The sequence below is a fragment of the Anomaloglossus baeobatrachus genome, unplaced genomic scaffold (genome assembly GCF_048569485.1).
Source record: "Anomaloglossus baeobatrachus isolate aAnoBae1 unplaced genomic scaffold, aAnoBae1.hap1 Scaffold_2898, whole genome shotgun sequence".
NCBI classification, from domain to species: domain Eukaryota; kingdom Metazoa; phylum Chordata; class Amphibia; order Anura; family Aromobatidae; genus Anomaloglossus; species Anomaloglossus baeobatrachus.
The window spans coordinates 68,387-94,549 of NW_027442351.1; the positions used below are offsets into that span (position 1 = coordinate 68,387).

Sequence of the window (26,163 nt, forward strand, 5' to 3'; positions counted from 1 at the left end):
CACCGCCCCTGCCCACGGAGGGGTTAACATCCAAAGCTGCGCCCCAACACCGCTCCCGGGAGTCCCGGACCTTTACCGCAGCGGTGGTGTCCACCATCACCACAACCCATGGGTGGCGTCACGGACAATATCCCCTTTTACAATATCCCCTTTTTACAGTAGAGCCTGGGATCACAGACCGGGTCACGCCACCGTGATACTTACTGAAGTGACCCTTGGCCCGGATCTGAGTACCCCTATCCCTGGGCGGCACACAGCGGAAATGTGCCTGCGGGGCAGCCGTACGAGCCACGTCACAGCGAGGCCCTCCACTGCCGAAGGTGCTCCATATTGGGAGCGGCAGCAGCGCCAGCTGGGCCGAGAAATTGCGGCCCGTGAAAAAAGAAAAGCGGAAGTCCTATCCCGAACCATCCAGGAGAAGGACAATCTTAGGAACGCCACCTACCGGGTGAGGGGCCCCACACATGAAGGCCAGGTCCGGCACTTTAACCCCCGAAGAGGATGGGGTTTCATCTTTGAGCCGAGCATGGAGGCCGAAATATTTGTGTCCCAGAGGGATGTATACCCACACCTGCCCGTCGGCTATCCCGACCAGGACCTGGAGCCTGGAGAGCTGGTGACCTACACACGGCACTGCGGCGAGAGGGAGTGGTTTGCCCTGGATGTAAGAAGAAGGGTGACCATGGGAGCCCAGCTACACGTCCGCCCCTCTCCGCCATCCTCTGGTCCTAAGTTTGATTCAGAATGTTAGAGGTAGTGGTTACCGGCTACCTTTCTGCAAGTCCCCGTTGGGACCCTGTTGATGTTCCCGTTTTAGTTACACTTAAAACTTACCCTAGATCCACCACCCCCAAACCCTATTCATTCGGAGTGTCCGCGGCATTCCTCGTGTCCGGAGACCCTCAAACCACCCACCGGAAGGCCCGGACCCGAGCAGCGGCAGGCTGTGGGCATGGGGGCGGCACACATGAATTCTTAAAGGTGTTGTCCACTACTCAGACAACCCTTCTCAACCCTATATGTGCGCCATTACAATAATAACACTTATACTCACCCCTAAATGCCAGGGCCATTCCAGTAAAGTCTCAGGACTCGCGATGGGATAAGTAGGTTATCACGACACTCAGATGCATGAAATATGGCATTTATTGAAACAAAAGCTGCAGTATATCTGTATAGGTAATGAGGCCAACGTTTCGGTACACAAACCTTGTTCACGGCCTAGAATATAGAAAGAATGAATATAACAAAATGTATAATAAACAAATTCCAGATATACATTTCTACTGAAAAGTTTACACACCCTGGCAGATTTTTTGCTTTCTTGGCTTTTTTTCAGAGAATATGAATGATAACACAATCTTTTTCTTCCACTCATGGTTAGTGGTCGGGTGAAGCCATTTATTGTCAAACTACTATGTTTCTTTTTTAAAATCATAATGACAACCAAAAACATTCAAGTGACACTGGTCAAAAGTTCACATATCCCAGTTCTTAATACAGTGTATTGCCCCCTCTAACATCAATGACAGCTTGAAGTCTTTTGTGGTAGTTGTGGATGAGGTTCTTTATTTTCTCAGATGGTAAAGCTGCCCATTCTTCTTGGCAAAAAGCCTCCAGTTCCTGTAAATTCCTGGGCTTTCGTGCATGAACTGCACACTTCAGTTCTCTCCAGAGTGGCTCACTAATATTGAGGTCAGGAGACTGAGATGGCCACTCCAGAACTTTCACTTTGTTCTCCTGTAGCCAATGACAGGTCGACTTGGCCTTGTGTTTTGGATCATTGTCATGTTGCAAATGTGGCGCCCCTGACCTGGTCAGGCACCACTGAGTATTGCACCCATGCTGGGAGCAGTACAATACAGGTAATCCAGAAGGCTGACCGAGGTGTGATTACACAGGCGCATAGTAATCAGGTCTCCCACATGGACCTTTGAGTGGACCCCTGGGGAATCCAGGAGGGGGCGAGGCCTTCATCTCCACTCAAGGGGTGTGGTAGAGAGCCTGGTTGCTATGTTGCTTAGGCAGGCACAGTGGGGAGGAAGTAGTGGGCCAGTCTGAAGTGGAGTTCAGGGAGAGCAGACGCAAAGAGGAGACCTGAGGCTGCGACTAGTCAGACAACGTACATGCAGTGACTATCGACGGGGGAAATCACCTGGTAGTGCCACCCGAAATTCACCCAAGGCGAGAGAGAGCAAAGGGGTGGCTGAGTACGGGGACTGCCATGGAGGTACCAGGTCCGTAAGGGTAACAGTTCCCAGTGCAGAGATTCATTCAGTTTTCCCTGCCACACCTGCCGGAGGGGGCATTTCAGACCCTCACCATAACACAAGAGTCCGCAGCCACGTAGCAAAGAGAGGGCCCATAGCTCACAGGAGGCAAGCAGCCGGAGTGACCTGGTCCAGGCTACAAGCAAACGGGCCGAAAAGAGGGGAGAGTAAGCAGCAGCAACTTCCCTGGGCGACCCCAGCAGGAATACAAGTCGGGGTCACCCCAAAGACACCAGGGCTAGGAAGGCGAGTCGGTAGTCACCCTCAACAGTCAGCCTGAAGGAGCCTGGTTTCCTCTGGTTAATCCTAGCTACGCCCGGGGACTCACCCTGCCATCAATTGTGAGTAAAAACCCTGAAAGACTGTTTGGACTGTGCCTGAGTCATTCTGCGACTTGTGGTTCCACACACTTACACAGGGCCATGGGGCCTGCCTCACTCTCGGGAAGCCACTACATCTAGCTGCATTCAACATCAGCCCTAGGGGTCCCCTAATCTGCAGTGGCGGTCACCCTGACCGCAATACCGAGAGTGGCGTCACGAATCCTAAGAAGACAACTTACCTGTGACCAGACTGTTCCTCCACGTGGAGTCCCTGAAGGTAATGCACCACAACATAACACCCGTGGGGCTTCACACAATGTCCTAGTACGTCGCATGTGCAGCTTCCAGGCTGATAAGTGCAAATTTGCCTCCAGCATTTGCTGATAACCTGCTGCATTTATCTTTCCTTCAGCTTTGATCACGTTTCCTATGTGTAATTACTCTATATAATATATAATAAACACGTGAAATAGATCCGTGTGTAATGACTCTATATAATATATAGGAATAGATCCCTCTGTGTGTAATGACTCTATATAATATATAGGAATACATCCCTCTGTGTATAATGACTCTATATAATAGATGTGTTTCCCTTTTTGTATTGAATTACTGAGATAAATTAGCTTTTTGATGATATTCTAATTTATTGAGATGCACTTATATATATATATCATGACCTTGGTAGGTTAAGATACTGTGTAATCGGCTATAGTTACCACAGCAGGATATAGGGACAAATTTCTATGATGTGGTACAGTCTATAATTTTATTAATCACGTGTATGTTCACAATTTTCTAGGATTTTAGGAATTAAAAGGTATATTTTAATTATCACATTTTTTGCTTTTGTGTGCCTTGTAAAGGGACAGGAAGTAAGAGAGAAAGTGTTGGTGATTACGCTGTATTGTGACATCATTACTTTCCATATATGGAAGCACACAGTGATGTCACACAGGTGAGTGATGTCACAATGGAGTGCAGCCTATTAACATTCCGTCACATCTCACTGGATCAGACTTCTGCATTTTCTTAACATCATTGACTGTAGAATCTTCTATATTTGGAGGTAAGTCTGTGTGCTAAAACTTGTACAAAAAATGTGTAATCTCCAGCAACCAAATTCCTTAAAACCTTGAATTTATTTAGAAAAATATAAAATCACAGCATTCAATGCGCAGAATAAGCCCCGTCGGGCACCTGGTCAGCAGACATGTTTTGGACTCCCTTGCTCTTAAGCAGGCTTTACACACAGCGACATCGCTGGCGATGTCGCTGGTGAAAGGACCCGCCCCCTTCGGTTGTGTGTCACAGACAAATCGCTGCTCGTGGTGCACAACATTGCTTACACCCGTCACACGTACTTACCTGCCTAGCGACGTCGCTGTGTCCAGCGAACAGCCTCCTTTCTAAGGGGGCGGTTCGTGCGGCATCACAGCGGCGTCACTAAGCGGCCTCCCAATTGAAGCGGAGTGGCGAAGATGAGCGGGCCGAACATCCCGCCCACCTCCTTCCTTCCTCATTGCCGGCGGCGGCAGGGACGGTGATGTTTCTCGTTCCTGCGGTGTCACACGTAGCGATTTGTGCTGCCACAGGAACAACGAACATCCTACATCCTGCAACAGCAACTATAATCGGGATTAGAACGACTCGTCAACGATTAGGTGAGTAATTTTGATCGTGTAATGGTCGTTCGTGCGTTTCACACGCAACAACGTCGCTAACGTGGCCGGATGTGCGTCACGAATTCCGTGACCTCAACGGCATCTCGTTAGCGATGTCGTTGCGTGTGAAGTCCGCTTTAGTCTTTGCCTAGTCGATAACACCTGCTTACATCCTTTAATCTACTCCCTCACCTTCCGCCAAAGGTAGGGGTTAATTGGTACAATATGTTACATCAAAAAACTGCATTGTTATATTTTGAACTGTTTACATAGGACATATTAGCTGAAATTCAAATCACAATGATTATAATACATTACATGAAAAAAACATTGCCATATATGGAAGCACACAGTGATGTCACACAGGTGAGTGATGTCACACAGGTGAGTGATGTCACAATGGAGTGCAGCCTATTAACATTCCGTACTTTCTCACTGGATCAGACTTGGTATTTGTTTGTCTCCTGACAGCACGTACTTAGATCTTTTGCTTGTGGATTAGCGATTTACTTGTGTATTACTTGTGAATTAGCAGTTTACTTGTGGATTATTTGTGAATTAGCAGTTTACCTGCGGATTACTTGTGAATTTGCAGATTATTTCTGCATTTTTTTAACATCATTGACTGTAGAATCTTCTATATTTGGAGGTAAGTCTAATTTGGGCTGTTTTGTATAAAACTAGAAGTTTTTATCCTATTACTATTTTATCATGTATTCTAATGTATGGGAAGCCGCCATTGCCCCTAGAGATGAGTAACTCGTCCTGCACAAATCCTGGCACAATACAACAGATAAATCGTTTTCATGAATTTTGCTTCTTAATTACAATTCATGACACAAATCCGGTCCTCAATGATCCGATATTAAAGTAGAAATCCAGGGTAGCAAATATCAATGTCAGGTTTAGGGGAGAATTAGACACCATTTTATTTTATTTTCTGTAAGATCCGGCCCGCTGGGTCTGCTTTTCATTAATTTTTGGTCAGAATGTTCATTTTTACCGTCCATGTATCATCAAATTTTCTCAAATGGAAAAAAAAAAATTAATGAAGGTTTCCGAAGCTTCTTCAGGTGTCCAGTCAGCGAAACACTGACAGCACCCAGATGTGAGGAGGATGGCGGCACGTGTGGTCACTGAGCCATTCTCTGAATGGGTGAGCTTTGTCCATGAAACAGACCAGAATAAGACACGTCTTTGTGTGTTTTCTGCCAACCATCAGTAATTATAAAAAACTAGAAGGTGGCCCGATTCTACGCATCGGGTATTCTAGAATTTACGTATTGTGTAGTTCATGTATGATTTTTGTTATATATATATATATATATATATATATAGATGTTGTTGTGTGTAGTTACCAAGTGTTTGTGTAGGGCGCTGTACATGTTCTGGGTGTTGTCTGGGTGTGGCGGGGGGTGAGAGCGGTGTTGTATGTGTGTTGCGTGTGTTGCGTTGTTTGTGGAGCGCTGTGTCTGTAGCGTTGTGTGTGTGTGTGTTGCGCGGTTTGTGTGGGTGTGGTGTGTTTTGGGGGGAGGTATGTTTTGTGCAATGTGTGTGTTGTGCGGTATGTGCGTATATTTATGTATGCCACGGTGTTTGTGTGTTGGGTGTTGTGTGTGTGCGGCGTTGTCTGTGTGTGGGGGTGTCTGTGTATGGCGGTGTTTGTGGTTCCCAGTGTGTGTGTGTGGTGTGTTGGGGGGAGGTGTGCACCTCCCATCGTGCTCCATCCCCCATGCTGCGCACCCCCCATCGTGCCCCATGCTGCGCACCCCCCATCATGCTCCATCCCCCATGCTGCCCACCCCCCATCGTGCTCCATCCCCTATGCTGCGCATTCCCCATCGTGCTCCATCCCCGATGCTGCGCACCCCCCATCATGCACCATCCCCCATGCTGCGCACTCCCCATCGTGCTCCATCCCCCATGCTGCCCACCCCCCATCATGCTCCATCCCCCATGCTGCGCACTCCCCATCGTGCTCCATCCTCCATGCTGCGCACTCCCCATCGTGCTCCATCCCCCATGCTGCGCACCCCCCATCGTGCTACATCCCCCATGCTGCGCACCCCATCGTGCTCCATCCCCCATGCTATAATAGTTCTCCTATTATACTCAGAGAGGAGTATAATAGGAGGAATATAATAGGAGGAGTAGTCCTGGGGGGAGAGGAGTATAATGCCGGCTCCTTGCACATGTGTACCGGGAGCCGGTGTACACTGGTAACTATGATACACATCGGGTAACTAAGGGACCTTAGTTACCCGATGTGTATAATGGTTACCATCGTTCACCGCTCCGTCAAGATCCCAGCATCGCAAGGTTATGTCTGGCGCTGCTGGGATCGTGACGGAGCCGGTGTACACTGGTAACTATGATACACATCGGGTAACTAAGGGACCTTAGTTACCCGATGTGTATAATGGTTACCAGCGTTCACCGGCTCCGTCAAGATCCCAGCATCGCAAGGTTATGTCTGGCGCTGCTGGGATCGTGACGGAGCCGGTGTACACTGGTAACTATGATACACATCGGGTAATTAAGGGACCTTAGTTACCCGATGTGTATAATGGTTACCAGCGTTCACCGGCTCCGTCACGATCCCAGCAGCGCAAGGTTATGTCTGGCGATGCGTGCGGAGGGCCGGAGCGAGTGTCCAATCCATGCGAAGGGCGGGGCCAGGCCGAGGCGAGAGACCAATCCGTGGGGGGGGCGGAACCGAGGCGAGGCGAGCTGCCAATCCGTGCGGGGGGCGGGGCCATGGCGAGCCCAGTGGCCAATCAGCTTTGTGTCACCGTAAGAACACAATTTTGGAGCAAGACAGACAGACAGACAGAATAAGGCAATTATATATATAGATAGGAGTCACTGTATTTAGCTGAGTAATATCATATGTATGGCATAAGTGATGAGCAGATGACATCCCTCACTAATGGCTGCTGGAGGGGGGGCACACAGCGGTATTCATACAGCAGCTTCACCATAAGTTTAATGTGCGTCCAACTAAAGTGGAGGTGGAGAATTTGCAAAAAGTGCATCCAGCTATTCATAGGGGGGACAGGGGGGACACTAATGAGCAAAGGTATATCCAGCTATTTACAGGGGGGACACTAATGGGCAACATGTAAATCCAGCTTTTTACAAGGGGTGGGGATAATGAGCAAAGGTATATCCAGCTATTTTATATATGTATGTGAACCCTCTGCAAATGTACCACACTCTGAAATTAAAGAGGCGCCATGTATTATGGCAATATGTGCAACATTAAAACACTTGGCACCATGTAAGGCACATGTCTCCATGTATTGTGGCTCCATGCAATATGTCTCCATGTATTACGTCTCCATATATTACAGTGCCTACAAGTAGTATTCAACCCCCTGCAGATTTAGCAGGTTTACACATTCGGAATTAACTTGGCATTGTGACATTTGGACTGTAGATCAGCCTGGAAGTGTGAAATGCACTGCAGCAAAAAAGAATGTTATTTCTTTTATTTTTTTATTTTTTTTTAAATTGTGAAAAGTTTATTCAGAGGGTCACTTATTATTCAACCCCTCAAACCACAAGAATTCTGTTTGGTTCCCCTAAAGTATTAAGAAGTATTTCAGGCACAAAGAACAATGAGCTTCACATGTTTGGATTATCTATTTTTCCAGCCTTTTCTGACTAATTAAGACCCTCCCCAAACTTGTGAACAGCACTCATACTTGGTCAACATGGGAAAGACAAAGGAGCATTCCAAGGCCATCAGAGACAAGATCGTGGAGGGTCACAAGGCTGGCAAGGGGTACAAAACCCTTTCCAAGGAGTTGGGCCTACCTGTCTCCGCTGTTGGGAGCATCATCCGGAAGTGGAAGGCTTATGGAACTACTGTTAGCCTTCCACGGCCTGGACAGCCTTTGAAAGTTTCCACCCGTGCCGAGGCCAGGCTTGTCCGAAGAGTCAAGGCTAACCCAAGGACAACAAGGAAGGAGCTCCGGGAAGATCTCATGGCAGTGGGGACATTGGTTTCAGTCAATACCATAAGTAACGTACTCCACCGCAATGGTCTCCGTTCCAGACGAGCCCGTAAGGTACCTTTACTTTCAAAGCGTCATGTCAAGGCTCGTCTACAGTTAGTTTGCTCATGATCATTTGGAGGACTCTGAGACAAACTGGTTCAAGGTTCTCTGGTCTGATGAGACCAAGATCGAGATCTTTGGTGCCAACCACACACGTGACGTTTGGAGACTGGATGGCACTGTATACGACCCCAAGAATACCATCCCTACAGTCAAGCATGGTGGTGGCAGCATCATGCTGTGGGGCTGTTTCTCAGCCAAGGGGCCTGGCCATCTTGTCCGCATCCGTGGGAAGATGGATAGCACGGCCTACCTGGAGATTTTGGCCAAGAACCTCCGCACCTCCATCATGGATCTTAAGATGGGTCGTCATTTCATCTTCCAACAAGACAACGACCCAAAGCACACAGCCAAGAAAACCAAGGCCTGGTTCCAGAGGGAAAAAATCAAGGTGTTACAGTGGCCTAGTCAGTCTCCTGACCTTAACCTAATTGAAAACTTGTGGAAGGAGCTCAAGATTTAAGTCCACATGAGACACCCAGAGAACCTAGATAACTTGGAGAAGATCTGCATGGAGGAGTGGGCCAAGATAACTCCAGAGACCTGTGCCGGCCTGATCAGGTCTTATAAAAGACGATTATCAGCTGAAATTGCAAACAAGGGTTATTCCACAAAATATTAAACCTAGGGGTTGAATAATAATTGACCCACACTTTTAACTTCAAAATGTATTAAAATTTAACTGAGCAACATAACTTGTTGGTTTGTAAGATTTATGCATCTGTTAATAAATCCTGCTTTTGTTTGAAGTTTGCAGGCTCTAACTTATTTGCATCTTATCAAACCTGCTAAATCTGCAGGGGGTTGAATACTACTTGTAGGCACTGTATGTCTCCATGTAATATGGTTCCATGTATTATGGCTCCATGTATTACGGCTCCATGTATTATGGCTCCATGTATTACGGCTCCATGTATTATGGCTCTATGTATTATGGCTCCATGTATTATGGCTCCATGTATTACGGCTCCATGTATTACGGCTCCATGTATTATGGATCTATGTATTATGGCTCCATGTATTATGGTTCCAAGTATTATGCCTCCATGTATTATGGCTCCATGTATTACGGCTCCATGTATTATGGCACCCAAGAATTATGGCTCCATATATTATGGCTCCATGTATTACGGCTCCATGTATTACGGCTCCATGTATTACGGCTCCATGTATTATGGCTCTATGTATTGCTCCAAGTATTATGACTCCATGTATTACGGCTCCATGTATTACGGCTCCATGTATTATGGCACCCAAGTATTATGGCTCCATGTATTACGGCTCCATGTATTACGGCTCCAAGTATTATGGCTCCATGTTTTATGGCTCCAAGTATTATGTCTCCATGTATTATGGCTCCAAGGATTATGGCTCCATGTATTGGCTCCAAGTATTATGTCTCCAAGTATTATGACTCCATGTATTATGGCTCCAAGTATTAGGACTCCATGTATTATGGCTCCAAGTATTATGGCTCCAAGTATTATGGCTCCAAGTATTATGGCTTTATGGCTCCATGTATTATGGCTCCATGTATTATGGCTCCATGTATTATGGCTCCATGTATAATATCTCCATGTATTATGGCATTAATATTTTTTTTGTCTTTTTCAGATTTAATCCTGATTTTTCCTGGTTGAGGATCACCTCCCAGAGGGGAAGTCAGTGGACGCCCTGCACCAGCTGAGAAGAGACCTCCAGCGTGTACGGGATCGGAGCAGAACACCAGACATCTTTCCAGTGAGTAGAATGGCCGAGGCGCGGGCTCCTGGGTCCTTTTCTTCCTTCCATCTAACGACTATCAATATCATATTATATTATAGGTTGGAATAAACACTCCACTGTGTGACCGGTGTCACAGTTCTGTTTGTATTGGAGCATTCACCAGCATTCACTATTAGTGTGAGTATTCTGAGTGTAATATAATAACACGTCCTGTATAAAAATACAAGAATAAAATCTGACTGATCCATCGTTCATTATAACATTATTAATCTATTACAGAGCTGAAATCGTGACCAGAAGAAGATCCTTTCTGTTACTGAGATACGAGCTAAATCCTCTAGTATTACTATTGAGAACAGATTACTGGGATCAACTAGAAGAGTAAAGTAGGAAAAGGGTAACTAGACTTTTATGTGACATTTAGGAATAAGTTGTACTGTGTGTATGATGTGAGGAGCGGCGCTATTTCTGCCCATTACATGGTATTTTGCGTCATTTTCCAGTTTTCTCCCTACAGGCACTATGTGTAATTTGCCGTTGGCTTTGATCCAGTGTCTCCCATACAATAAGTATTTTCAGCTCTTTCCTTAGTCAGCACAGAGGCATGGAGGAGATTATACAGCAGTACTGAGCATTGTAGCTGTGACTGCAGCTCTGGTATAAGCGAATACACCTGCTAGAAACCTGCAGGACCATGTTTCTGTGCTTACTCCGGGCCGCGCTCCTCCTCTCACTCCTAACTTGTGATATCTCTGTGCTGAGCAGTTTATTCAGAGGTAATGAGGTCAGGAGACAAAGGCTCCATGTATTACTGCTCCAAGTATTATGGCTCCAAATATTATGGCTCCATGTACTAAGGCTCCAGGTAATATGGCTCTCTGTATTATGGCTCCAAGTATTATTGCTTCATGTATTATGGCTCTAAGTATTATGGCTCTATGTATTATGGCTCCATGAATCATGGCGCCAAGTATTATGGCTCCATGTATAATGGCTCCAAGTATTAAGGCTCCAAGCATTATGGCTCCAAGCATTATGGCTCCAAGCATTATGGCTCCAAGTATTATGGCTCCAAGTACTATAGCTCTATGTATTATGGCTCCAAGTATTATGGCTCCATGTATTATGTATCTCTGTATTATGGCTCCAAGTATTATGGCTCCATCCATGTATTAAGGCGCCATGTATTATGGCTCCATGTATTATGGCTCCATGTATTATGGCTCCATGTATTACGGCTGCATGTATTATGGCTCCAAGGATTATGGCTCCAAGTATTATGACTCCATGTATTACGGCTTCTAGTATTATGGCTCCAAGTATTATGGCTCCATATATTAAGGCACCATGTATTATGGCGCCATGTATTACGGCTCCATGTATTATGGCTCCAAGTATTATGGCTCCATGTATTAAGGCGCCATGTATTATGGCGCCATGTATTACGGCTCCATGTATTATGGCTCCAAGTATTATGGCTCTATGTACTAAGGCTCCATGTAGTATGGCACCATGTAGTATGGCACCATGTATTATGGCTCCATGTATTAAGGCGCCATGTATTAAGGCGCCATGTATTACGGCTCCATGTATTATGGCTCCAAGTATTATGGCTCTATGTACTAAGGCTCCATGTAGTATGGCACTATGTATTATGGCTCCATGTATTAAGACGCCATGTATTAAGGCTCCAAGTAATATGGCTCTCTGTGATATGGCTCCATGCATTATGGCTCCATGTATTATGGCTCTAAGTATTATGGCTCCATGTATTATGGCTCCAAGCATTATGGCTCCAAGTATTATGGCTCCAAGTATTATGGCTCTATGTACTAAGGCTCCATGTAGTATGGCACTATGTATTATGGCTCCATGTATTAAGGCGCCATGTATTAAGGCTCCAAGTAATATGGCTCTCTGTATTATGGCTCCATGCATTATGGCTCCATGTATTATGGCTCTAAGTATTATGGCTCCATGTATTATGGCTCCAAGCATTATGGCTCCAAGTATTATGGCTCCAAGTATTATGGCTCCAAGTATTATGGCTCCATGTACTAAGGCTCTATTTAATATGGCACCATGTACTATGGCTCCATGTATTATGTCTCCATGTATTAAGGCGCCATGTATTATGGCTCTAAGTATTATGGCTCTATATATTAAGGCTCTACGTATTATGGCTCCATGTATTATGGCTCCAAGTATTATAGCCCCAAATATTATGGCTCCATGTATTAAGGCTCGATTTAGTATAGCACCATGTACTATGGCTCCATGTATTATGTCTCCATGTATTAAGACGCCATGTATTATGGCACCATGTATTATGGCTCCATGTATTCTTGCTCCATGTACTATGGCTCCAAGTAATATGGCTCTATGTACTAAGGCTCCATGTAGTATGGCACTATGTATTATGGCTCCATGTATTAAGGCGCCATGTATTAAGGCTCCAAGTAATATGGCTCTCTGTATTATGGCTCCATGCATTATGGCTCCATGTATTATGGCTCTAAGTATTATGGCTCCATGTATTATGGCTCCAAGCATTATGGCTCCAAGTATTATGGCTCCAAGTATTATGGCTCCAAGTATTATGGCTCCATGTACTAAGGCTCTATTTAATATGGCACCATGTACTATGGCTCCATGTATTATGTCTCCATGTATTAAGGCGCCATGTATTATGGCTCTAAGTATTATGGCTCTATATATTAAGGCTCTACGTATTATGGCTCCATGTATTATGGCTCCAAGTATTATAGCCCCAAATATTATGGCTCCATGTATTAAGGCTCGATTTAGTATAGCACCATGTACTATGGCTCCATGTATTATGTCTCCATGTATTAAGACGCCATGTATTATGGCACCATGTATTATGGCTCCATGTATTCTTGCTCCATGTACTATGGCTCCAAGTAATATGGCTCTATGTATTATGGCTCCATGTATTATGGCTCCATGTATTATGGCTCCATGTATTATGGCTCCATGTATTATGGCCCCATGTATTATGGCTCCATGTATTATTGCTCCATGTATTATGGCTCCAAGTAATATGGTTCCATGTATTATGGCTCCAAGTATTATGGCTCCATGTATTATGGCTCCAAGTATTATGGCTGCATGTATTACGGCTCCAAGGATTATAGCTCCAAAGATTATGGCTCCAAGTATTGTGGCTCCATGTATTATGGCTCCAAGTATTATGGCGCCATGTATTGCGGCTTCTAGTATTATGGTTCCAAGTATTATGGCTCCATGTATTATGGCTCCATGTATTATGGCTCCATGTATTACGGCTTCTAGTATTATGGTTCCAAGTATTATGGCTCCATGTATTATGGCCCCATGTATTATGGCTCCATGTATTATGGCTCCATGTATTATGGCTCTAAGTATTATGGCTCTATATATTATGGCTCTAAGTAATATGGCTCTATGTATTATGTCTCCATGTATTACGGCTTCTAGTATTATGGTTCCAAGTATTATGGCCCCATGTATTATGGCTTCATGTATTATGGCTCCATGTATTATGGCTCCAAGTATTATGGCTCCATGTATTATGTCTCCATGTATTATGGCTCCATGTATTATAGCTCCATGTATTATGGCTCCATGTATTATGGCTCCATGTATTAAGGCTCCATGTATTATGGCTCCATGTATTATGGCTCCATGAATTATGGCTCCAAGTATTTTGGCACCATATATTATGCATCTATGTATTATGGCTCAATGTATTATGGCATTCATTTTTTTTGTCTTTTTCAGATTTAATCCTGATTTTTCCTGGTTGAGGATCACCTCCCAGAGGGGAAGTCAGTGGACGCCCTGGACCAGCTGAGAAGAGACCTCCAGCGTGTACGGGATCGGAGCAGAACACCAGACATCTTTCCAGTGAGTAGAATGGCCGAGGCGCGGGCTCCTGGGTCCTTTTCTTCCTTCCATCTAACGACTATCAATATCATATTATATTATAGGTTGGAATAAACACTCCACTGTGTGACCGGTGTCACAGTTCTGTTTGTATTGGAGCGTTCACCAGCTATTAGTGTAAGTATTCTGAGTGTAATATAATAACACGTCCTGTATAAAAATACAAGAATAAAATCTGACTCATCCATCGTTCATTATAACATTATTAATCTATTACAGAGCTGAAATCGTGACCAGAAGAAGATCCTTTCTGTTACTGAGATACGAGCTAAATCCTCTAGTATTACTATTGAGAACAGATTACTGGGATCAACTAGAAGAGTAAAGTAGGAAAAAGGTAACTAGACTTTTATGTGACATTTAGGAATAAGTTGTACTGTGTGTATGATGTGAGGAGCGGCGCTATTTCTGCCCATTACATGGTATTTTGCGTCATTTTCCAGTTTTCTCCCTACAGGCACTATGTGTAATTTGCCGTTGGCTTTGATCCAGTGTCTCCCATACAATAAGTATTTTCAGCTTTCCTTAGGCAGCACAGAGGCATGGAGGAGATTATACAGCAGTACTGAGCATTGTAGCTGTGACTGCAGCTCTGGTATAAGCGAATACACCTGCTAGAAACCTGTAGGACCATGTTTCTGTGCTTACTCCGGGCCACGCTCCTCCTCTTACTCCTAACTTGTGATATCTTTGTGCTGAGCAGTTTATTCAGAGGTAATGAGGTCAGGAGACAAAGGCTCCATGTATTACTGCTCCAAGTATTATGGCTCCAAGTATTATGGCTCCATGTACTAAGGCTCCATGTATTATGGCACAATATATTGTGGCTCCATATATTATGGCTCCAAGTATTATAGCCCCACGTATTAAGGCTCTATGTATTATGGCTCTATTTATTATGGTTCTATGTATTATGGCTCCAAGTATTATGGCTCCAAGTATTATGGCTCCAAGTATTATGGCTCCATGTGTTATGGCTCCATGTGTTATGGATCCATGTGTTATGGATCCATGTGTTATGGATCCATGTATTAAGGCACCATGTATTACGGCTCCAAGTATTATGGATCCATGTATTAAGGCACCATGTATTATGGCTCCAAGTATTATGGCTCCATGTATTATGGCTCCATGTATTATGGCTCCATGTATTATGGCTCCAAGTATTATGGCTCCATGTATTATGGCTCCATGTATTATGGCTGCAAGTATTATGGCTGCAAGTATTATGGCTGCAAGTATTATGGCTCCAAGTATTATGGCTCCAAGTATTATGGCTCCAAGTATTATGGCTCCAAGTATTATGGCTCTATGTATTACGGCTCCAAGTATTACGGCTCCATGTATTACGGCTCCATGTAATATGGTTCCATGTATTATGGTTCCAAATATTATGGCTCCAAGTATTATGGCTCCACGTATTATGGCTCTATGTATTATGGCTCTATGTATTATGGCTCCAAGTATTATGGCTCCACGTATTATGGCTCCACGTATTAAGGCTCCATGTAGAATGGCACCATGTATTATGGCTCCAAGTATTATGGCACCATATATTATGCATCTATGTATTATGGCTCCATGCATTATGGCATTAATTTTTTTTGTCTTTTTCAGATTTCATCCTGATTTTTCCTGGTTGATGATCACCTCCAAGAGGGGAAGTCAGTGGACGCCCTGCACCAGCTGAGAAGAGACCTCCAGCGTGTACGGGATCGGAGCAGAACACCAGACATCTTTCCAGTGAGTAGAATGGCCGAGGCGCGGGGCTCCTGGGTCCTTTTCTTCCTTCCATCTAACGACTATCAATATCATATTATATTATAGGTTGGAATAAACACTCCACTGTGTGACCGGTGTCACAGTTCTGTTTGTATTGGAGCGTTCACCAGCTATTAGTGTAAGTATTCTGAGTGTAATATAATAACATGTCCTGTATAAAAATACAAGAATAAAATCTGACTCATCCATCGTTCATTATAACATTATTAATCTATTACAGAGCTGAAATCGTGACCAGAAGAAGATCCTTTCTGTTACTGAGATACGAGCTAAATCCTCTAGTATTACTATTGAGAACAGATTACTGGGATCAACTAGAAGAGTAAAGTAGGAAAAAGGTAACTAGACTTTTATGTGACATTTAGGAATAAGTTGTACTGTGTGTATGATGTGAGGAGCGGCGCTATTTCTGCCCATTACATGGTATTTTGCGTCATTTTCCAGTTTTCTCCCTACAGGCACTATGTGTAATTTGCCGTTGGCTTTGATCCAGTGTCTCCCATACAATAAGTATTTTCAGCTTTCCTTAGGCAGCACAGAGGCATGGAGGAGATTATACAGCAGTACTGAGCATTGTAGCTGTGACTGCAGCTCTGGTATAAGCGAATACACCTGCTAGAAACCTGTAGGACCATGTTTCTGTGCTTACTCCGGGCCACGCTCCTCCTCTTACTCCTAACTTGTGATATCTTTGTGCTGAGCAGTTTATTCAGAGGTAATGAGGTCAGGAGACAAAGGCTCCATGTATTACTGCTCCAAGTATTATGGCTCCAAGTATTATGGCTCCATGTACTAAGGCTCCATGTATTATGGCACAATATATTGTGGCTCCATATATTATGGCTCCAAGTATTATAGCCCCACGTATTAAGGCTCTATGTATTATGGCTCTATTTATTATGGTTCTATGTATTATGGCTCCAAGTATTATGGCTCCAAGTATTATGGCTCCAAGTATTATGGCTCCATGTGTTATGGCTCCATGTGTTATGGATCCATGTGTTATGGATCCATGTGTTATGGATCCATGTATTAAGGCACCATGTATTATGGCTCCAAGTATTATGGATCCATGTATTAAGGCACCATGTATTATGGCTGCAAGTATTATGGCTGCAAGTATTATGGCTGCAAGTATTATGGCTCCATGTATTATGGCTCCAAGTATTATGGCTCCAAGTATTATGGCTGCAAGTATTATGGCTGCAAGTATTATGGCTCCAAGTATTATGGCTCCAAGTATTATGGCTCCAAGTATTATGGCTCCAAGTATTATGGCTCTATGTATTACGGCTCCAAGTATTACGGCTCCATGTATTACGGCTCCATGTAATATGGTTCCATGTATTATGGTTCCATGTATTATGGTTCCAAATATTATGGCTCCAAGTATTATGGCTCCACGTATTATGGCTCTATGTATTATGGCTCTATGTATTATGGCTCCAAGTATTATGGCTCCAAGTATTATGGCTCCACGTATTATGGCTCCACGTATTAAGGCTCCATGTAGAATGGCACCATGTATTATGGCTCCAAGTATTATGGCACCATATATTATGCATCTATGTATTATGGCTCCATGCATTATGGCATTAATTTTTTTTGTCTTTTTCAGATTTCATCCTGATTTTTCCTGGTTGATGATCACCTCCAAGAGGGGAAGTCAGTGGACGCCCTGCACCAGCTGAGAAGAGACCTTCAGCGCGTACGGGATCGGAGCGGAACACCAGACATCTTTCCAGTGAGTAGAATGGCCGAGGCGCGGGGCTCCTGGGTCCTTTTCTTCCTTCCATCTAACGACTATCAATATCATATTATATTATAGGTTGGAATAAACACTCCACTGTGTGACCGGTGTCACAGTTCTGTTTGTATTGGAGCATTCACCAGCTATTAGTGTAAGTATTCTGAGTGTAATATAATAACACGTCCTGTATAAAAATACAAGAATAATATCTGACTGATCCATCGTTCATTATAACATTATTAATCTACTAGAAGGTGGCCCGATTCTACGCATCGGGTATTCTAGAATTTACGTATTGTGTAGTTCATGTATGATTTTTGTTATATATATATAATGTTGTTGTGTGTAGTTACCAAGTGTTTGTGTAGGGGCTGTACATGTTCTGGGTGTTGTCTGGGTGTGACGGGGGGTGAGAGCGGTGTTGTATGTGTGTTGCGTGTGTTGCGTTGTTTGTGGAGCGCTGTGTGTCTGTAGCGTTGTGTGTGTGTTGTGCGGTTTGTGTGTGTGTGGTGTGTTTTGGGGGGAGGTATGTTTTGTGCAATGTGTGTGTTGTGCGGTATGTGCGTATATTTGTGTGTGCCGCGGTGTTTGTGTGTTGGTTGTTGTGTGTGTGCAGCGTTGTCTGTGTGTGTGGGTGTCTGTGTAGGGCAGTTGTTTGTGGTTCCCAGTGTGTGTGTGTGTGTGTGGTGTGTGGTGTGTTGTGCAGTGCGCGCTCGTGCGTGCGTGTGTGTGTGTGTGTGTGTGTGTTGGGGGGAGGTGCGCACTCCCAAACGTGCTCCATCCCCCATGCAGCGCACTCCCCATCGTGCTCCATCCCCTATGCTGCGCACCCCCCATCGTGCTCCATCCCCTATGCTGCGCACCCCCCATCGTGCTCCATCTCCCATGCTGCGCACTCCCAAACGTGCTCCATCCGCCATGCTGCGCACTCCCAAACGTGCTCCATCCGCCATGCTGCGCACTCCCAAACGTGCTCCATCCGCCATACTCCGCACTCCCCATCGTGCTCCATCCCCCATGCAGCGCACTCCCTATCGTGCTCCATCCCCTATGCTGCACACCCCCCATCGTGCTCCATCTCCCATGCTGCGCACTCCCAAACGTGCTCCACCCGCCATGCTGCGCACTCCCAAACGTGCTCCATCCCCCATGCTGTGAACTCCCCATCGTGCTCCATCCCCGATGCTGCGCACCCCCCCATCATGCTCCATCCCCGATGCTGCGCACCCCCCCATCGTGCTCCATCCCCCATGCTGCACCAGCATCAGCCTCTCTGCCCCCAGCATCAGCTTCTCTGCCCCCAGCATCAGCTTCTCTGCCCCCAGCATCAGCCTCTCTCCTCCCAGCATCAGCCTCTCTCCTCCCAGCATCAGCCTCTCTCATCCTAGCATCAGCCTCTCTCCTCCCAGCATCAGCCTCTCTCTTCCCAGCCTTCCCCAGCATCAGCCTCTCTCCTCCCAGCCTCCCTCCTCCCACCCTCCCCCAGCATCAGCCTCCCTCTACCAGCCTCCCCCAGCATCAGCCTCTCTTCTCTCAGCCTCAGCCTACCTCTCCCAGCCTCCCTCAGCATCAGCCTCCCTCTCCCAGCCTCCCCAAGCATCAGCCTCCACCAGCCTCCCCCAGCATCAGCCTCCGCCAGCATCAGCCTCTCTCCTTCCATCCTCCTCCAGCATCAGCCTCCCTCTCCCAGCCTTCCCCAGGATCAGCCTCTCTCCTCCCAGCCTTCCCCAGCATCAGCTTTCCCCTCCCAGCCTCCCTCAGCATCAGCCTTCCCCAGCATCAGCCTCTCTCCTCCCAGCCTCAGCCTCTCTCCTTCCAGCCTCCCCCAGCATCAGCCTCTCTCCTTCCAGCCTCCCTCAGCATCAGCCTCCCTTTCCCAGCCTTCCCCAGGATCAGCCTCTCTCCTCCCAGCCTCCTTCCTCCCAGCCTCCCCCTCCCAGCCTCCCTCAGCATCAGCCTTCCGCTCCCAGTCTCCCCCAGCATCAGCCTCCCCAAGCATCAGCCTCCACCAGCATCAGCCTCTCTCCTTCCAGCCTCCCCCATGATCAGCCTCTTTGCTCCCAGCCTCCTCCAGCACGCCGTGCTCCTCTGCCGACACTCACACACCCGATCGCATCCACTCACACACACCCGATCGCATCCACTCACACACACCCGATCGCATACACTCACACACACCCGATCGCATACACTCACACACACAGACACTGACGATATCGCACATACGCGCTCACAGTCACAACATCCGGGAGATATCACATGCTTCTGGCCATGTGATCCTCCGGCAGGTCCTGGAAGCTCACAGCACAGTATCGAGGCCGAGAAGCAAGCGATATCGCCGGATGCTGTGAGTGTGTGGATGCGATGTGTGTGTGAGGTGTGTGTGAGGTGTTTGTGAGAGTGAGTGCGATCTGATGTGAGTGATGATCTGATGATGCGTGTGTGTGTGCTGTTATGTTTGTGCGTGTGGAAGTCCCGCCGCTGCAGGACCTTGATTTACTGGTAACTATGCAAGCATGGTTACCAGCGCAACACGTCCCCCGCTCGCACGGGAGCCCACACCAGCATACGGCGGCGTACGCTGATGTGGGCTCCCGTTGGTGAGGGGGGAAAGGGGGGGGAGTACAGTACTCACCTGGGATCCGTGGCTCCGTGACCGTGTCAGTTTGGGCAATGCGGGGGGGGGGGGGGCGAGAGCTAACGTCTATTGCGTGAGGGGGCGGGGCGTGGCGTGGGCGAGTTGCCAATGCCTGCAGGGTGCCGGGGCGAGAGGCCAATCTGTGGAGGGGGCAGAGCCTGGGCGAGCGGCTGGCCAATCCGTGTGGGGGCGCAGCCGGGGCGAGAGGCCAATCCGTGTGGGGGGGCGGGGCCATGGCGAACCCAGCGGCCAATCAGCTTTGTGTCACCGTAAGGACATGTCACGGTGACACAATGTCACCGTGACACAATTTTGGAGCATGACAGACAGACAGACAGAATAAGGCAATTATATATATAGATTACAGAGCTGAAATCGTGACCAGAAGATCCTTTCTGTTACTGAAATACGAGCTAAATCCTCTAGTATTACTATTGAGAACAGATTACTGGGATCAACTAGAAGAGTAAAGTAGGAAAAGGGTAACTAGACTTTTATGTGACACTTAGGAATAAGTTGTACTGTGTGTATGATGTGAGGAGCGGCGCTATTTCTGCCCATTACATGGTATTTTGCGTCATTTTCCAGTTTTCTAACTACAGGCACTATGTGTAATTTGCCATTGGCTTTGATCTAGTGTCTCCCATACAATAAGTATTTTCAGCTCTTTCCTTAGCCAGCACAGAGGCATGGAGGAGATTATACAGCAGTACTGAGCATTGTAGCTGTGACTGCAGCTCTGGTATAAGCGAATACACCTGCTAGGAACCTGCCGGACCATGTTTCTGTGCTTATTCCGGGCTGCGCTCCTCCTCTCACTCCCAACTTGTGATATCTCTGTGCTGAGCAGTTTATTCAGAGGTAATGAGGTCAGGAGACAAAGGAAGGGAAGAATCGACTCCTGAGGATACAATGACGTTGATTTCTCTGATAAGATATATAGGGTGCTTTACACGCTGCGACATCGCTAACGATATATCGTCGGGGTCACGTCTTTAGTGGCGCTCATCCGGCGCCGTTAGCGACATCGCAGCGTGTGACACCAAGGAGCGACGATCAACGAGCGCAAAAACATGGAAAATCGTTGCTAGTTGACACGTCGCTCCTTTTCAAAATATTGTTGCTGCTGCAGGTACGATGTTGGTCGTCATTCCTGCGGCAGCACACATCGCTACGTGTGACACCGCAGGAACGACGAACATATCCTTACCTCCGTCCACCGGCAATGAGGAAGAAAGAAGGTGGGCGGCATGTTCCGGCCGCTCATCCCCGCCCCTCCTCTGCTATTGGACAGCTGCAGTGTTACGTCGCTGTGACGCCGCACGAATCGCCCCCTTAGAAAGGAGGTGGATCGCTGGGCAGAGAGACGTCGCAGGGAAGGTAAATCCGTGTGACGGTTGTTAGCGATGTTGTGCGCCACAGGCGGCGATTTGACCGGGACGCACAACCGACGGGGGCGGGTACGCTCGCTAGCGATATCGGTACCGATATCGCAGCGTGTAAAGTACCCTTAAGACAAAGCTACTTATAGTCACTTATACTATTGATTTATGCCCTTTGTTGGAGGTAGAGGTCTCATGTAGTGAATACTTTCTCTAAATTCTGCTGTTTCAGGTTGTCCTCCTGCTTTATCAGCTCAATCCTGTCATACGACTTATTGTGACTATTACCAGGAACAGATCAGGTTAGAGGAGTTTTATTTTACTAAATCTCTTACTTTTGGCCTATAACTAATACATGAATGTCTGGATTTAGGAGTCCAGGTTGATTATTAATTTTTTGGGGTGGAGAGGGGGCTGATTCAGACTTTTGTTTTGGGTCTTGAAAGTTATCTCCATCTTCAGGAATGTTGTACATTGACGGGCAATGGCATAAAAAGGCTAAACCACCTCAGGACTTACCTTACCCGGGACGGTGACACCCCCAGTGCCCATGGGTAACATATGTAAAAATAAAAGCGCCATCTGTTTTCCACAGTTGAAGATAACAGCAGATTCTCTGTATCTGAGCCATGGACACCCTTTTTTTCCTTGTGTTACCCATGGGCACCGGTGAGACCACCCTGTAGGGTCCGGTGCCGTCAGTCCTGGAACATCTGAGAGTTCCTTAGGCCATTACACATCAGTATAAAAAATTACTGAAATTTGAGGACTGTAATTCTGTAATTTGAAATATAATTTTATTTTTTTGCATTTATCTTCTATTACTTATAATTTACCTGATGTTTCCTCTAATATCATTTTGAATTTTTTGGCAGATTACGTCTGATTATTTATGATGAATCATTGCATCATGGTATCCAGCGATCGCTGTAAACATTGCAGCATGGGATCCAGCAATCGCTGTAAAAAGCTGTTGGCCTCGCTGGACCTGCTCAGTGTCCCTCTTCTGGAGGACAGTATTCCAGGCATTGTCTCATCATTTGAGCTTGGAGTAATAAAGACAATGACCAGCGATCTAATCAAACATCTGCGTGATCTGGATGGACAGGATTTGATGAATGCCCTCCTGTTCTTGTCAACTGTAAGCTCTGTCGGAGTGGAGACTGCCAGCTTTCTGACTAGTGAACTTATCGATCAGACCTACCGCCACATGCGGAGAGCGGAAAGTAAGAGACAACCCGGAATAACTGGCGCAGCTATGACGCTCCTGGCTAATATTGCAATTTATAGCGGTGAAGAAGTCATGGAGCGTTTGGAAAAGGATGAAGAGCATCCACCAAGCAGCTCGTTCAAGGTATTGGACCTGATTTCCACCAAATCCAGCAGAGACTGGAAAGAGAGAAGCTATGATTTTTTCTATCACCTTCTGCACCCCATGTATGGGTTCAGAAACTACCAGGATGACTTTGTTCTCTTCCATGACACAGACACTACGCAGGCTGCGATGTGTCATTATATTACTTGTGTCTTAACTGATGAGGAAAGGAGGAAACTCATCCCTTACCTGCGTATACCAATGAGATATTCATTCAGAACAAGCAGAATCACCAGTGTCATGTTCGTCTCGGAGCTCCTACACCATCCTAACCTGGAGAAGAATGTGGCAAAAAATTTAATCTCATTAATGGCTTTAAAAACTTACAGCTCGGATGAGCTTGAGGTCTGCCATGTTACAGAAGCTATTGGTAATGCTTGTAAAGGTGCCCCTACCGAGGTGCATCAACTGAAAGACTTCATATTTGACTGCCTGCGCAGGAAATTATATGGTTGTAAGAATCCAAAAGATATCATCAACATCTTACAAGTCCTGTCAAAATTAGTCACCTTGCTGAAAAGATCAAAACTTGGTAATACTTTTGGGGAGATTGTCAATCTTTGTACTTGCTATCTAAACCACTCGAACCCTCTGGTCCAGGTATACGCCGCTTCACTATTTGCTGATCTCGCCAAGAACTGTAACCAGAGCAAGAAAGACTTCAGCCAACACATCAGGAGTTACCTAGCAGCCTTACTGATAATGTTACACAGCAAAAACCAGCAGGTTAAGGCAGCCAGTATTGCAGCCTTGTTGCATTGTCTTCCTTACGTCGGATGTAAAAATGTAGAAGAGCTGTTAAATAGAGGAAAATACTGCAAGATATATGAACAACTTGGGCAAAAAGAACCGGTTTATCTGGTGAAGATGATATTCACTTTTTTTAAATTACTGTTTATGGTTCATGATTTGGACGCTCTCCTGGAGCACCTCACTATGATAAGAGACGCTTTACCCTATGAAGAACTCTATCCGACGGCATTATGTCATGTGTTTAAAGAGTTGAGGGCCCTCACTAAATTGCATCAACGGTATCCTCCGAAATTGAAGGAGGCAATTAACCGTGCCATAGACATCCTGGCTAAGAAGTGGAAAAGCATTGGAACTGTTAAAGTGGTTAAAAAAGGTACCTACATAAAAACCGAAGAATAGAATCAATATTTCACGAGTAGTGTTGAGCGGGGTTTGAGCAGCGCTCTCTCTCTCACCTAAATTCATAGAACTGCAATAAAGATTAATAAACAAAACTCCTACTCTATTTTGTTTTTTGCTGTTAGTAACTGGCGGTACATTTTTCGCATTTCTAAACACTTCCCATACTGGAGCTGAGCGAATACATTCAAATGGAATTCTACTGGAGTTCGCCAAAAATTTACATTCACCAAAATGCAGACTTTTTATATTTCACTTCCACACGTATTAAGCAAAATGTCCATCAAAATTCTAAAATAAAAATCCTTATACTCACTTTATCGCTCACATCTCCAGCTCCTCCACTCCTCACAATCACTCTTCCAGTCCTCGTCACATCTTCAGATCAGCAACTCTTGCAATTAATTCCTCGGGAATCTTCAGTGCATAAATTCTAGATTTTGGCATATACCATGACGTCATGACACACACTTGCGAATAACCTTCCAAGGACTCATTAGACCACGAAGTCCTGGCCCAACATGAGAGACCAAATGAATTCAACACAAATGGTGGCAATCTGAAGATGCAACGAGGAGCAGATGGGTGACGGTAAGGAGGTAGTGGCCGGAGAGGTGAGCGGTGAGGCAACTGTAAGGGGGTGTAAGGCTCTGCCGCCCAAGACCTGCAAATCCCGTGCCTGTAAATGTACTGTTTAATGTTGATATAATACTGTAGATACGGTTTATGATATATTCTGTGTGCGGCCACTAGATGGCCACATGGGATAAGCTACTTCCCTTGGTGCTCTCAGGCTAGGGAGAGCTAATGGCTGGGAGGAGCTTAGTTAGTAAAAAACCTAGGAATACATGAAATGACAGGAGAGTCCCAGAGAGCAGTGTAGAGAGACCCACACCTGTGTGAGGAGAAGCCCCCAGGAGAGGTGATTCTGACCCTCTGGGTCGTATCCCGGCACCAGACACGTGGGACCCTGGTGAGAGGTGGGCTGACCGAACCACGTCCCAAAAGGGTAAAGTCCGGATGGCTTGGATGGTGGCTGCCCCTGGCATATACCAAACGAACCCCCTCTCCAGGCTAAAGGTCAGTGGGCTCCGCAGGAGGCGTAGATCCTGATAAACTGGGACAATAGAGTGCCATCCCCAGGGACCCTTGTCACGGCTTATAGCTATCCCTGTGGGTGGGAGACGGACACCCGTGCGGCAATATGAATCTGTCCAAAAGTATGAAGATGAGGGAGGGGATGAGGGGCTCTAGGAACAGAGTACCAGGGAAGTGGCTTGGCGGTAAATTGAGAGTAACTCCGGTTGCTAATGGCGACCACAGTGAAGAACTGGAGTAGAAATCCAGAGGACTGTGTAATTTGACGTGTCTACCCGCTGTAACAGAAATAAGATGTGCATGCCACTGGTGAGATGTAACAATCAAAAAGACTGCTGGAACATCATTGCAAATGTGAACAGGGTGCTAGCTAAAAAATACACAATCTATATAAAGTGAAATCTGCACACCAAATTCAGAGAAATATGAATAAGCATAACTGCTCTATAATACATAAAGAAATGAAAAACACAATTAGCCTTATGAAAAATTTGAAAAATTGTAAAATATGACTTTGCATGACTGCTAAGGATTATTTGAAAAAAAGAGATATTTTGCTAATATATTGATCAAGTCATTACTGCCCGATGACCACTCCATGGTAATCTCATAAAGGTAACATTTGGTTAGGGACCCGATAAATAAGAGATTACCGTGAATTGGTTATTGGGCAGTAATGATTTGATCAATACATTAGCCTAACTGCTCTATCTAATATATAAAGCTGAATGTGTGTGTGTGTGTGTGTGTGTGTATGTCCGGGATTGGCATCTGCACCGTCGCAGCTACAGCCACAAAATTTTGCACACTCACACTTCTGGACCCCGAGAGCGTGATAGGCTATGTTTTGAGGGGAAATTTTAACCCCGCGCTTTACAGTTATTCACCAAACAACCTGTCTCCATTAAAGCGAATGGAGCTGGGAGATACAGTGC

At 45.9% G+C, this 26,163-nt stretch overlaps 1 protein-coding gene and 1 long non-coding RNA gene across 2 annotated transcripts; both read left to right on the forward strand.

The window, feature by feature from the left end:
- The first annotated feature begins 4,718 nt into the window (after positions 1–4,718).
- LOC142266683 (uncharacterized) lies at positions 4,719–14,006 on the forward strand. The gene is made up of 5 exons (XR_012732718.1): positions 4,719–4,906; positions 9,993–10,118; positions 10,202–10,280; positions 10,383–10,500; positions 13,887–14,006. It is a non-coding gene; the product is annotated as an uncharacterized LOC142266683 (long non-coding RNA).
- Positions 14,007–14,115: 109 nt separating this feature from the next.
- LOC142266682 (uncharacterized) lies at positions 14,116–24,200 on the forward strand. The gene is made up of 9 exons (XM_075332316.1): positions 14,116–14,168; positions 14,271–14,388; positions 15,669–15,794; positions 15,879–15,951; positions 16,054–16,171; positions 17,452–17,577; positions 17,662–17,734; positions 21,836–21,905; positions 22,479–24,200. Exon 9 carries the CDS (start codon positions 22,496–22,498, stop codon positions 24,128–24,130), a length of 1,635 nt encoding a protein of 544 aa, XP_075188431.1. The 5' UTR covers positions 14,116–14,168; positions 14,271–14,388; positions 15,669–15,794; positions 15,879–15,951; positions 16,054–16,171; positions 17,452–17,577; positions 17,662–17,734; positions 21,836–21,905; positions 22,479–22,495; the 3' UTR covers positions 24,131–24,200.
- The last annotated feature ends 1,963 nt before the right edge of the window (positions 24,201–26,163 follow it).

Bases quoted from the DNA above. Each gene is read 5' to 3' on its own strand.
- LOC142266682 (XM_075332316.1), top strand. From the start codon at position 22,496: ATGATGAATCATTGCATCATGGTATCCAGCGATCGCTGTAAACATTGC.